This window comes from Solea senegalensis, linkage group LG5 (assembly GCF_019176455.1).
Source record: "Solea senegalensis isolate Sse05_10M linkage group LG5, IFAPA_SoseM_1, whole genome shotgun sequence".
In the NCBI taxonomy this organism is placed as follows: domain Eukaryota; kingdom Metazoa; phylum Chordata; class Actinopteri; order Pleuronectiformes; family Soleidae; genus Solea; species Solea senegalensis.
In genome coordinates this window covers 15,898,557-15,911,341 of record NC_058025.1, presented here as the reverse complement: position 1 = coordinate 15,911,341, position 12,785 = coordinate 15,898,557, and the positions used below count along the sequence as shown (strand labels likewise).

The 12,785-nt window shown below is 41.7% G+C and overlaps 1 protein-coding gene across 1 annotated transcript; it reads left to right on the top strand.

The window, feature by feature from the left end:
- Window positions 1–8,825: 8,825 nt before the first annotated feature.
- On the top strand, window positions 8,826–12,444 carry dusp2 (dual specificity phosphatase 2). Its single transcript, XM_044025307.1, has 4 exons — window positions 8,826–9,376; window positions 9,792–9,907; window positions 10,589–10,808; window positions 11,546–12,444. The coding sequence occupies exons 1-4, from the start codon at window positions 8,989–8,991 to the stop codon at window positions 11,761–11,763; spliced, it is 942 nt and encodes a 313-aa protein (XP_043881242.1). The 5' UTR covers window positions 8,826–8,988; the 3' UTR covers window positions 11,764–12,444.
- Window positions 12,445–12,785: the final 341 nt, after the last annotated feature.

The following is a 12,785-nucleotide window of genomic DNA, read 5'->3' as shown; positions in this document are numbered from 1 at the left end:
TTGTCCTCCTGAGGAGCACGTTTAATGTACATGCACTAAACTTGGTACTCACGCGTTCCTTAGGTCAGGACGGTCAAAAAATTCAAAGCAGCCTATGCTCTAAAACGAACGGGAAAGCCGCCATCTTGGATTGAAAGTACATTTTTGCAGATTTTGGCCATTTCGCACCAATGGTATGTGAACGCACTTGTCATAGAGCTTTCATGGGATCACCTTGAAACTTTGTGAGGTCACTGTGAACAAGTTGAGGATCCAAAGGTATCAAAATCTTTTCATTAAGTATCACGGCGAACAAGAAGAAGGTCAGGAAAGTTGGCGAAAATCACGATTCCTCGCAACACACAACAATCTCTTATAACTTTGCCATGGAAGGTCAGATAGTAACCAAACAAGTGACAATCGATGATGGGCCCTTGCTAAAGATGTCTATGCAAAAACTGTAAATTTTGAAAACATCGCCTCCTGGTGGTGGCAAACACTAGGAAGTCTGGTATTTCGCAACACACAACAAACTCTTATAACTTTGCGATTGAAGGTCAGATCTTAACCAAACTTGTGATGATCGATGATGGGCTTTTGATGAAGATGCCTATGCAAAAATTGTAAATTTTGGAAACAGCGCCACCTGGTGGTAACAGAAAGTACAAGTTCACAATTTCCCTTATAACTTTAACAAATGTCCTTGTATCAAACTCAAAATTTGGGAAAACATTCCAAACACATGGTAGATGATGTGTGCCTAATATGATAACAAATTGTTCAACAGTGTTGCCATGACAACACTACAAAGTCAGATATTTGCGACAAAAAACAAACTGCTACCACTTTGCGAATGCTATTCCAATCTTCACCAAACTTGCTAGGATTGATTATAGTCAATCACTGAAGATGCCTATATGAAAATATTCACTTTCAAAAATAGTGCCCCATGTTGACGGCAGACAATATGACGTCTGGTATTTCGCTACAACAACAAACTCTTATAACTTTGCGATGGAAGGTCAGATCTTAAACAAACTCGTGACGACCGATGATGGGATCTTGCTGAAGATGCTTATGCAAAAACTGTACATTTTGAAAACAGCGCCTTCTGGTGGTAACAGAAAATACAAGTTCACAATTTCCCTTATAACTTTAACAAATTTCATTGTATCATACTAAAAATGAATGAAAACATGTACAACACATGGTAGATGATGCTTGCTGAATATGATAACAAATCGTTCAACGGTGTTGACATAAGAACACTGCACAGGACCCACTCTACTGAGTGGTTTGTCAGTGCAATAACCTTTGTTCGCCACATGATGGAGGCATTTGCCTACAAATCTATCAAATCTAACATTTACAGTTTCTCATGCTGCTCTGAAAGGGAAAGATGGGGCAAAAGGTACTGCAAGAGGGGCCAAGGAAAAAAAAAACAGGGAAAATGGGAAGAGAGAAAAAGTAACAGAGGGAAAAAAGAGAAAATGCACCCTAAATTTTATACCATCAGATGTTCTATCACAAAAATAACTAGTTATTTCTAAAATTCAGCTTCAATTCTGATACCATCAGTTGTTTTTCACAAAAATAACAACTTATAGACGAAATCACACTGTTAGACCTCAGACCTCAGACCCGCCCTGAACAGGTCTGTAAAGGATGACCTCCTTACAGGAAGTACAACTCCCGAAACAGGAAGTAAAGTCTGACATTCTCCGATCCACACGAAACTTGTTATGTAAGTCAAGGTACATTCCCTAAACACGTTTACGGACACGCCTTTCACCCAACAGGAAGACGGCCATTTTAAAAGGACACGCCTGACATTGCGCGGGGATGCAGCTGAAAATAACCTGTACCACAAGCGGTGAATGAACGGAAGATGAGGAAGAGGACTCGCGCTGCGACGTGGACGCACGGGGACTCGCGAGCCGTCAAGCTCGAACCCGTCAATTACCGCTTGCGGTACTAGTTATTATTATTATTCTTATTATTCCTTAAAGTAAATCGCCTTTTTGAGGCCTTTCCCATACCCCAAAACTCACCAATTTTTGTGACCGCATCAATCCTGGTGTAAATTTACGTCTGAAAAAGGTTCGGGGAATGTGCGTTGAAAATTGAATGTGGGAGGGGCCAATAAGTGCGGCGCCACCTGTCCAAATTCACCATGACCAACACAAATATCGCACATGCACGAAATTCGGTACACATGTGTAGTGGGTCAGGATGAAGAAAAAATTACATTATGACCATGATCCAAACCCAACAGGAATTCCGCCATCTTGGGTTGATTGGCGATTTTTTGGCGATTTTGGCGAATTCGCAGCAATGGTATTTGAACTAACTCCTCCTAGAGTTTTCGTGCGATCACCTTCAAACTTGGTGAGGTCCCTGTGGACCAGTTGAGGAGCTCACGGTATCAAAAGTTTTTTCAAATGTCACATGGCGCGCGAGATAGGGGGCGGCAAAGTTCGTGATGATTCTGATGTTTCGCATCAGAAAAACAAAACTCTTATAACTTTGCGATGGAAGGTCCGATCCAAACCAAACTTGCTATGATTGATGATGGGCCATGGCTGAAGACGTCTATGAAAAAACGGTGAAGTTTGAAAACAGCGCCTCCTTGTGGTGAAAGAAAATACACCAAAAAAAAGTTTTTTTGCGATTTCAGGAATAACTTTTACACAGATGGTCGTACCGCACTCAAAATTGGTGACAATAGTCACAACACATGGTAGATGATGCGTGACCAATATGACGACAAATCGTTTAACGGTGTTGCCATGGCAACGACGCAAAGTCGGATTTTTGGGACAAAAAATCAAACTGCTACAACTTCGCGAATCCTGGTCCGATCTGAACCAAACTTGCTAGGATTGATGACAGTCCGGCCCTAAAGACGTCTATATGAAAATATTCAATTTAGAAAACAGCGCCCCCTGGTGACAGCAGACAGTATGACAGCTTGTATTTCAATTATCTCCTCCTAGAGCTTTTGTGCGATCACCTTCAAACTTGGTGAGATCATTGTGGACGAGTTGAGCATCAAAAGTTATCAAAAGCTTTTTAAAATATTGTATGGCGTACGAGATAGGGGGCGCCAAAATTGGAGATAATAATAATTTTTCACAGCAGACAATGAAACTCTTATAACTTTGCGATGGAAGGTCTGATCCCAACCAAACTTGCTATAGTTGATGATGGTTAGTTCCTGAAGATGACTGTGTTGCTGAAACGGTACATTTTGAAAACAGCGCCTCCTGGTGGTGGTAGAAAATTCAAAAAAAACAAACTGTTACAACTTCGCCAATCCTGGTCTGATCTGAACCAAACTTGCAAGGATTGATGACAGTCCGGCCCTGAACACGTCTATATGAAAATATTAATTTTCAAATACAGCGCCCCCTGGTGACAGCAGACAGAATTACATTTATAGTTTTTGATGCTGCTCCAACAGGGATTGTTGTATCCACTTGAAACTTAGTATGTGGGACCCCAGACCCTTCCTCAACATGTCCGTAAAAGGTCACCTCCCTACAGGAAGTGGAACGCCCGAAACAGGAAGTAAAGTCTTACATTGTCCGATTGACACAAAACTAGATATGTGAGTTACAGGACCTTCCCTGAACATGTTTCTGGAGACAAACAGGAAGTCGGCCATTTTAAACAGGAAGTGCCCTCTAACTTTGCCGTACGTTGTCCGATTTGCACGAAACCTTATATGTGAGTTACGGGACCTTCCCTGAACATGTTTACGGAGACGCCGTTGACCGAACAGGAAGTCGGCCATTTTAAACAGGAAGTGCCCTCTAACTTTGCAGTACATTGTCCGATCTGCACAAAACCTTATATGTGACACCAGGGACCTGTCCTGAGCATGTCTGTAAAAGGTCACCTCCCTACAGGAAGTGGAACGCCCGAAACAGGAAGTAAAGTCTTACATTGTCCGATTGACACAAAACTAGATATGTGAGTTACGGGACCTTCCCTGAACATGTTTCCAGAGACGAACAGGAAGTTGGCCATTTTAAACAGGAAGTGCCCGCTAACTTTGCCGTACGTTGTCCAATTTGCACGAAACCTTATATGTCACACCAGGGACCTGTCCTGAGCATGTCTGCAAAAGATGACCACCCAACAGGAAGTGGAATGCCCGAAACAGGAAGTAAACTCTAAGATTGTCCGATCTGCACAAAACTTGATATGTAAGACAAGGGAACTTCCCTGAACACGTTTACGGACGCGCCGTTGACCGAACAGGAAGTCGGCCATTTTAAACAGGAAGTGCCCTATAACTTTGCCATACGTTGCCGATCCCCCCCGAAATTTGGATCGACATGTGCGGGGACGCCGCTGAAAATAACTAGTAATGAAAATAACTAGTACTGAAAATAACTAGTACCGCGCGCGGTGAATGAACGGGCGAGAGCGCGAGGCACGCGGGGAGCCGTGGCACACGGCGACCCGCGTGGGTCGGCTCGAACCCGTTCAGAACCGCGCGCGGTACTAGTTAAACAATTGATGTCTTTCAGGCAAAGTTTCACATTTTTTTTCCATCGCTGTCCATTATTATTCCACAGCGAATTCTTTATCCAGTTCACTTCTAATCACATTACCGACATTCCTGTGATAATGCTCATGAGTCAAATCCATCAAAAAATGTATGAAAATTAGTTGTTTTTTTCCAATTCAAATAACAATATTTAGTACTGACATAGAAATAATCAGATCCCAAGAGTTAGATGAGAGGACACACACAAAGAGTGATGTTATTTTTGTGATCTTTTTTGGTAGAATGATGATGAATAAGCAGAGGAACCATGAAGAAGCAGGGTGGAAGAAAATAAACCATACAACACACAGCATGATGAAGATACTTTGTGCAGTAAGTGCTCAGTGTAATGACAGGGAGGTTTTGCTCTGGACGCCGGCTGTACGTTTAGCCTCGTGGTAACATAAATTTCCCAGTATGAAGAACAAAGTCATGTCTAGAAATAAGACGGAAGTGAGAGCATATACAATAAAAAAAAGTCAAGGACTGACAATGTGCAGCATTCTGAATCAAGTGTCAGTCAAAAACCAGAGATTGAGTTGGAATATTACTGAAACACAGTAAAATCCCCTACCCAATGTTTTTTTAAAGGGTGTAACAAAAGGCTCACCTACACAAGTCCACCTGCTTCAGTATACAACTGCTTTATTTTGTAGTTAGACAGCTTTTTCTGACGAGAAGGAAGAGTTTGTGTCACTTTGTAAACGACTGACTTCCTTCACCGAAGCCCATAGAGAAAATCTACTACTGTACACCATGGCACACATGAGTTATTGATCCACTGTTGCCTCTAAGTTCAAATTAATGTGAGTGTCTTCTGTCAATGAAGATTTCAGTTGGGATTTAGAAATGACAAAAACCTACCAAAATAGGCCGCAGTAAACCAAGAGCTCCCATTTCATTAGGTTTTCTGATTTTCTCTGGTGACACTGGTGTTCATCAGTTTCTGATGAAGTGGCAAACAAAGCAGGTGCTGATTTTATCACATGGACCTTATGTTAAGAGGCTAAAATCTGTTTTGTTTTTCTGTCGTCGCCACTGGCAGCTGTGTTTTTAGTGAAGGCGAGCCACTGTGTCTGACTGTGGCTGGTTCCCACTGCTGGCAGCAGGCAGGGGGTATGCATGGTGAAGTCAGCCGTTGCCTATGGGCCGGGTCATACTTTGTGCACTCCACATACTAAATGAGGATCCGAGATAATCAAGTGTGCATGTGTACTCAATCCAGTAGTAGTGATTTCTTGCCAGGATTTCACCACCATTATCTATATCCTGGTAGTCTTTGACTGCTGAGTCATGTGTGGGTATCAGTGGATTTCTTCAAACTGCAGGTGTGCTCACAGTCATTTACGTGGGGTCTGTGAACCACCATGTGAATGGGTGGATGACAAAATTTCCGTCATGCAGACCTCAGACCATGGGCATGGAAAATACGACATGCCCCTAAATGTCAGCCGCAATCTTAAAATCCTTTAAGATGTCAGCCGCAAAGCAAAGTTTGAGGTGTAATTTAACTCAAATATTACACACACCTCCTGTAAACATAATCCCTCGGGGACCATTTTACTCTCTGTAACATTTCACACCATTTTCTCGAAACACATATGACCTGACCTCACATAAACTGTCACGTGGGTGTTTATGATGGGATGAGGTAAATCTCCCAGATTAAGTGTTTTTTCAGAGATTATAGCCCCAGCCATCCAATTAATCCTGGATAATCTCTGTGTGGGAGGGCAGTGGGCAACATGGAGGGGTAGAGGCGTGTAACAGATGTTTTTCCTTTAATGTTTATTTACTCATCGCATTGGCAAGTTTCTTACCCCACTATTACCAGTCAATGTGATGATTCAAAATTAGTCGCAGGATTTTACACAAGTTGTGTCATGATTTTTTACTGCCCCCTCACCATCAATCTAACAGGCCTGTAACTCATCACGTTACAGCTGAATGTCGCCTGTTTTTTATCCCTCGTGATGTATTCTTTGTGGATAGTGTTGATGTGTAAGACTGTACTAAGTTACTTAACAACATATTCACCCACCACCACAGCATTGTATTGTGTTTTTTTAGCCACTGTGACGCTCTGATTTGCTAATTGAGGAAAAGTCGAACGTGAAATGAAAATGAAATAGAAAGTGTTTTATGAGTCATCACATTCAGGAATTAGGTAACAAACTCACGTCTGATCAAGTTTTTCGGTGGGAACTTTCTTCCAAATTTTTGGTGGTGGGTGCGGGGTTTTGAGCCATGACAGATGTGACAAATGCTTTAATAATGAAACAGAAGGAGGAGGCTGGCTGAGGCCGGTATGGATGATGACAGGATGTATGTGTGGTGTTGTTTCCTGTCATGCTGCTGAGGTGGCTTTAAAAAAGAACAAAACAATAGAAGGAGAAAACAAAAAAAAAACATTTAAGGCTCTCACACTGACATGATGACGTCACAACTTTCCAACTCAACATACCTCATCCCCTCACTGTGGGTTTATGTGGGTGTGTGTATGTGTCTAAGTCTGTGTGAGTATCTGTGTGTGCTCAAGCCCAAAGTGGAGGCTGAGGCGACCGTAAATACATGCTCAGCAGCGCTGATGACAGCTATGATGAACTGTGTGTACCGCAACGTATGTGTGTGTGTGTTAGAGAGAGATACAGAGTGTGTGTTCTGCTGAGAGGATTGCAGCCTCAGCTGGGAGAGCAGGAGAGTGAGATTGATGCTGAAGGACCAGCAGGCAGCGGTGAGTGAGGAGGAGGAGGACGATGAGGGAAAAAGGAAATGGGGTGATGAAGAAAGTGGAGTCAGAGGTTTGAGTGGGAAGGCGCAGTGGGTTAAGAGGAAATGGAAGACAAAGACGTCACATTACACTTTATGATATTTCAACCGTCTGTCCCACGCGGCACTTAAAGTATAGTTCTTTTTTTGCAGTGAGTGCCCTGAGTTCAGTGGTGGGAAGACGCCAAAAATATTGCCCTAAATTAGAATGATGGCTGCTAGATTTCAATGTCACTGATTTAGAACTGACACATTGGAAAAGAACGTGAAAGCACACAAAACGCAACTCCTGGAAAATCCTCAAACCCCCTGAAAACCTACTTTTTACAGAACTATTCAAATACAGACTCTCCAAAATTAAATATTCCCAACTAAAAAATGAATATAAATAAATAAATGTAGTCAAAGTAAAAGTTGAAAGAGTAAAGATAGTCTAGAACTCATCATGTGTAATGAAAAATGTGTGGTTTTATGAGATTTGACTGAAATAATGTTGTGTGGTGTCACGTGGAAAACAAGCTTCAGCTGTATTTCCGACCAATTTTGTTGTTGCCTTTTTGTATTTCTTTGGAAGTTCAAGGAACAGGTACTTCAGTCACCCCTCATCAGGGAAATACAGTGGCTTTTGCAAACCAGAAAGGTATTAGTTTAATCAGCTTCCACTTCAAGATGAAATGAAAGCTCTGGTTGTTGTTTTTTCTCCGCCTGGACTACAGTAGAAACCTCTTTAAAACAAGAGCCTTGCCTAAAGTAAGGTACGTATAAAAGACTAACTGAGGCTGACAAAAAAACAAAAACAAGTTCTATTTCAAAGCAATAATACATTTATACAAACAAACCCATCTAAATGTTACACACTGGAACTTTAAGGTTAATGACGTTGTTGTTATATGTTCAATTTCAGCCCATGGTGTGTTTGTTTTGTCTAAAATCCAACAGCTCTGTGCTATTATGTGAGCTGCCTGGTAATACTAGCATAGAATTGGAGCCCTATACGCTCTACAAATGTAATATATAACCGTAATTTTGGTGTACTATTACTGGTTGTGACCTAAAATCAAATAAAATACAATAAACACATTTACAACCTTTCAAAGTACTCAAGTCTGCTCGACAGAGATGGAGGATTAAGGCTATTTCATCAGTACATTACTTTACTTGGTGAATGCAGGACATGAGGGAAACATTGACGTGAGAGGAAGTGTAACTTCAGAGTGCAGAAGCTGAGAAAGCAGAAGTGGTTCACCAGAGGCCTTTTTAGTCTCTCACCCAAATAACAACAGCCTTCAGCCTTATTCCCTCTGGAGCCGTAACGTCATTCAACACCAAAACACCCCAGCGGAGGATAACCCTAACGACAATAGGAAAATCAGCTCTGACGTCAGTGTCCATATGAGGAGTGCCGGGCAGCCCATATATGGTCGTTCCGCCTCTGACGTTCTTCCTTGTGTGGCAAAAACGAGGCGTGACCGCAGTGACCACGCCCCTTCCACAGCTGTTATCAATGAACAAGTGAAACTCAAAGTCTAAAGCTGATTTTAACTGTGCTGACAGTAAAGTGCTCTCTACAGTCACTTACACAGAGATTGTGTTTTTTAAATTTATTTACTGAAGTTTCTGAAGTTTAGAATATCACACATATTTACGTATTCACTCAATTTAAATTTATTTTTTTCTGAGCCATGACTTCCACCTGTGAGCCTTTGGAGATCACTGGCGATGAGCTGGTCCACATTCTCAGGACGCCCCGGGACCAGTGCTCCTCTGCCGGCTGTGTGGTGCTGGACTGCAGGCCTTTCCTTGACTTTTCCCTGACGCACATCTGCGACTCCCGCAATGTCAACTGGAACTCCATGCTGCGGCGGAGATCCAAGACCTCAGTGGTGGCTCTGGAGTGGCTCATCCCGGACAAGGCGCTGCTGGGGCGGCTGCAGCGCGGGGAGTTCTCCGCTGTGGTGGTGGTGGATGAGAACAGCCGCTCCGTGGCCGAGTTGAAGCCAGAGAGCGTGGCCCAGATGCTGCTCGCGGCTCTGCAGAGCGAGGTCCACACGCAGATCTGCTTCCTACAAGGTAAGAAGAAGAAACTTTATCATAATCGTAATACATTTTTTTTTTAATTCAGTGTTTCATAACTTCAGCAGAAAAATACAGCAAAATCATAATAGACTTCACATATAAAGAACTATTTCAAAATAATTTGGTGCGTAAAACAATATGGTGAATTGAAATTCAGTTTACAAGATCAAAAAATCTGCTCTGAAATTACTGTAGATTAAATGTGAAAGGAAATTGAACATCCGCTTTTATACTAGAGTAAACACACTAATCATGGTAATATTTGTTTCAAGAAGCCAACAGGATGTGGCTTATTTACTCTCCGAAAAACCAACTGTTGATCTTGTAGGTGTTGACTTCCTTTTCTTGTTTACCTCTCATGGTGATTGTAGTTGTTGTTGGGCTAAACACCATGTGACCTCCATTTTAGGTGGATTTGAGAGATTTTCAGAAGCTTGTCCAGAGCTCTGTTACATCTGTGCCAGCAGCCTCCTCTCTACAGCAGAGCCAGAGCCAACAGGCCGGAAAACACCAGCATACGATCAGGTGGGAGGAAATTTACTTTTTAACTGGTGATGACAAGCGTTTACATCAAATCAATCCTTCACTGACTTTATTTGTACAGCTCTTTGGTGATTTAACAACAGCAATTTACAATACCATTTGAAATTACAGCAACTTTAATGGCAATAAAACAAAATAGCTAAGCTAAAAAGATATAGGTGTTAAGATAACTTTAATTTAAAGTTAAATAAATTTGAATGGTGATTGTAATCACTCCTCTGGTTGGCTGTCCCATGTAAAAAGGACAATAAACTCTGCTCAGCTGCTTCCCCAAAGGTCTTTGTCCTCACAGTTAGAAGTCCAGTGCCAGACAGTGTGAGTGAAAAGTATATCTGAGACATGTTCAGATGCAAGTCCATTAACAGATGTTTAAAATGCATATTAAAACCGTCAGGCAGCCAGTGAAGAGATTTTAGCACAGCAGAGATGTGAGCTCTCATCCTGCCCTGAGATTAAATTTCACCTGCAACCAGGCTCCGTTTGGTCAATACCAGCGGTCAATCACGTTGTGTCCATTCATATATGCCATGCTTTATTAATTGACAAAATGTATAATTTTCTTTTGAAGAAGAGCTGAAAATAGCAATTGAGACCATTTAACTTCTCTCTTTCAAAATGACTTGGTTGTAAATATGGATTTTCTTTGGATTCTGTGAATTTCAGGACGGTCCAGTTGAGTTGCTGCCCTTCCTGTTTCTGGGCAGTGCTGTCCACTCGTCGCGCAGAGAGACTCTGGCAGCGGTGGGCATCACAGCGCTGCTCAACGTTTCCTCCACCTGCCCCAACTTTTACGAGGGGGAGTTTGAGTACCTGCGTCTCACTGTGGAGGACAGCCTGGCTGCTGACATCGGAGCCTGCTTCTCCACCGCCATCGCCTTCATTGGTGAGTAAACATCCCCCTCTTTCTACCTGTTATAGTGTGTAATGAAGGTCGAGTCATGATTGGGACTGTCTGTGACATGAGCCCAAAAGAACTTGTCTCATATTCTTAAAATGTGCCATTCGGAGATGAGTCAAAATAAGATTAGATCAGGTTTTATTGATTCCACACTGGGGAAATTCACAATAATATTCAAAGTGTTTCTCTTACACAATAATCTCTTGGGTTGCCTCGACTTGTGGCCCAACATCTTAATCATCTGATTATGAAACAACCGGATTACGCTGCACAAGCTGCAGAGGAGAAATGAAATGGAGGTTATTTTGCTTTTGCTTAAAGGTTATCGTTTGATTAACTAATTTTTCAATCACAGCACAGTGACTTTCAGGTTAAACATTGGTTCATTTTCAATAAACAAAAAACATATATAAGACAAAAGCACATCTAAATTGTCAGTGGTAAACTGAATTGGGTGTAGGCTGAAGCTAAAGCTTATTTACACATACACCTCTTACCTTACAAAATGATTTTTACAAAAAATGGTTATGGCAACAATGGCTTCTGTCGGCACTAGTTTCAACATATTTCCATTAATAGTTTAATTTTAAGCAAGGTGTGTGTGTGTGTTTTTTTTTTAAAGCTTTTAAGTGTGTTTCTGCATGTAAAACATTCTCCTCCATGTCACTGACACCGATGTGAAGTGAAGCTGACCTCTCCTCCTCCTTTTCTTTTTCCTACAGACTCTGTAAAGCAGAGTGGTGGCCGGGTGCTTGTGCACTGTCACGCAGGTATCTCCCGCTCTGCCACCATCTGTCTGGCGTACCTCATGCACACGCAGCGCGTGCGGCTGGACGAGGCCTTTGACTTTGTGAAGCAGCGGCGTCACGTCATCTCGCCGAACCTGGCCTTCATGGGACAGCTGCTTCAGTTTGAGACTGACGTTCTCTGTAGAGGATGAAGACTCGGGTGTTTGCTCTGTGCTGGACTCGTATGTACAAAATAAATGTTTGTACCATCAAAACTAGTGCAGATGTAAAAACCCTGTGAATTCAGAGGAAAACGTACTCATGACTGGGTCTGAATTCTACAAATTCACACAAGGGATCTGTGTTTGTTTTGTGAACCACTGTTTACAATACAAACCACATTATGGACAACTGTGATCCTGAGCCAGCAATGATGAAATCCCCCTAATATTTCATACTCAAGGGTAATTGCATCTGTTTATGTGTTTGTGTGTTCCTTTGTTTGACTTGTGTGCCTGGTCATCTGTAAGGGCTTCACCGCCCTGACAGCTGTGAAATTACACCTTTTTTTTAATGAGACAACACTGTTACCTACTCATAGCAATAATACATAAATCTCTAGTTTTATGGTTCAATTTATGAAAATGCACTAAACTGAGGCCTCTTTGGGGGTCAAATCATTCTGTGTCCTGAGAAAAATGACTCTCAAACTGGAAAAATTTGTATTTTTATATCATGTAAATAGATTTTTTTTTATTATTATTATCGTTTCTTATTTATTATTGCAGCATTTGTTACAACACACTAATGCTGTCTGTTACTGCACTTTATACCTACATGGTTTGGCTGATTCCTGCTGTTTTGCCAGTGAAATAAAAACACAGTGGAGGGCATATTGAGTCTGTTTATTCTGTTACACAATATACTGTATATTGTTTACCACACGGGGGCTTTGCAACAGAGCAGGCATTCACTCAAAGCTCAGAGGGAGGGGCCCCTGGGAAGGGTGGCATGGTGGGTGTTTTAAAATGTCATTGTTTATTCAATTCATTCATGTGTTTTCAACTTATGTGGTCATCAACTGTTTCATGTTGTTTCTCTAAATCCCTTTTTATATTTATATTTTCTTACATTTCCTCTCTTAAAGGTCCAGATTGTAACATTGAAGACAGGGTTTATTGAAAAAAAAAAAGAACACACTATCACAAAGTATGTTCGTATAAGTGTACAATAT

Bases quoted from the DNA above. Each gene is read 5' to 3' on its own strand.
- dusp2 (XM_044025307.1), top strand. From the start codon at position 8,989: ATGACTTCCACCTGTGAGCCTTTGGAGATCACTGGCGATGAGCTGGTC. The intron at 9,377-9,791 runs GTAAGAAGAAGA...CCTCCATTTTAG, and splicing joins GCAGATCTGCTTCCTACAAG to GTGGATTTGAGAGATTTTCA. The intron at 9,908-10,588 runs GTGGGAGGAAAT...TGTGAATTTCAG, and splicing joins AAACACCAGCATACGATCAG to GACGGTCCAGTTGAGTTGCT.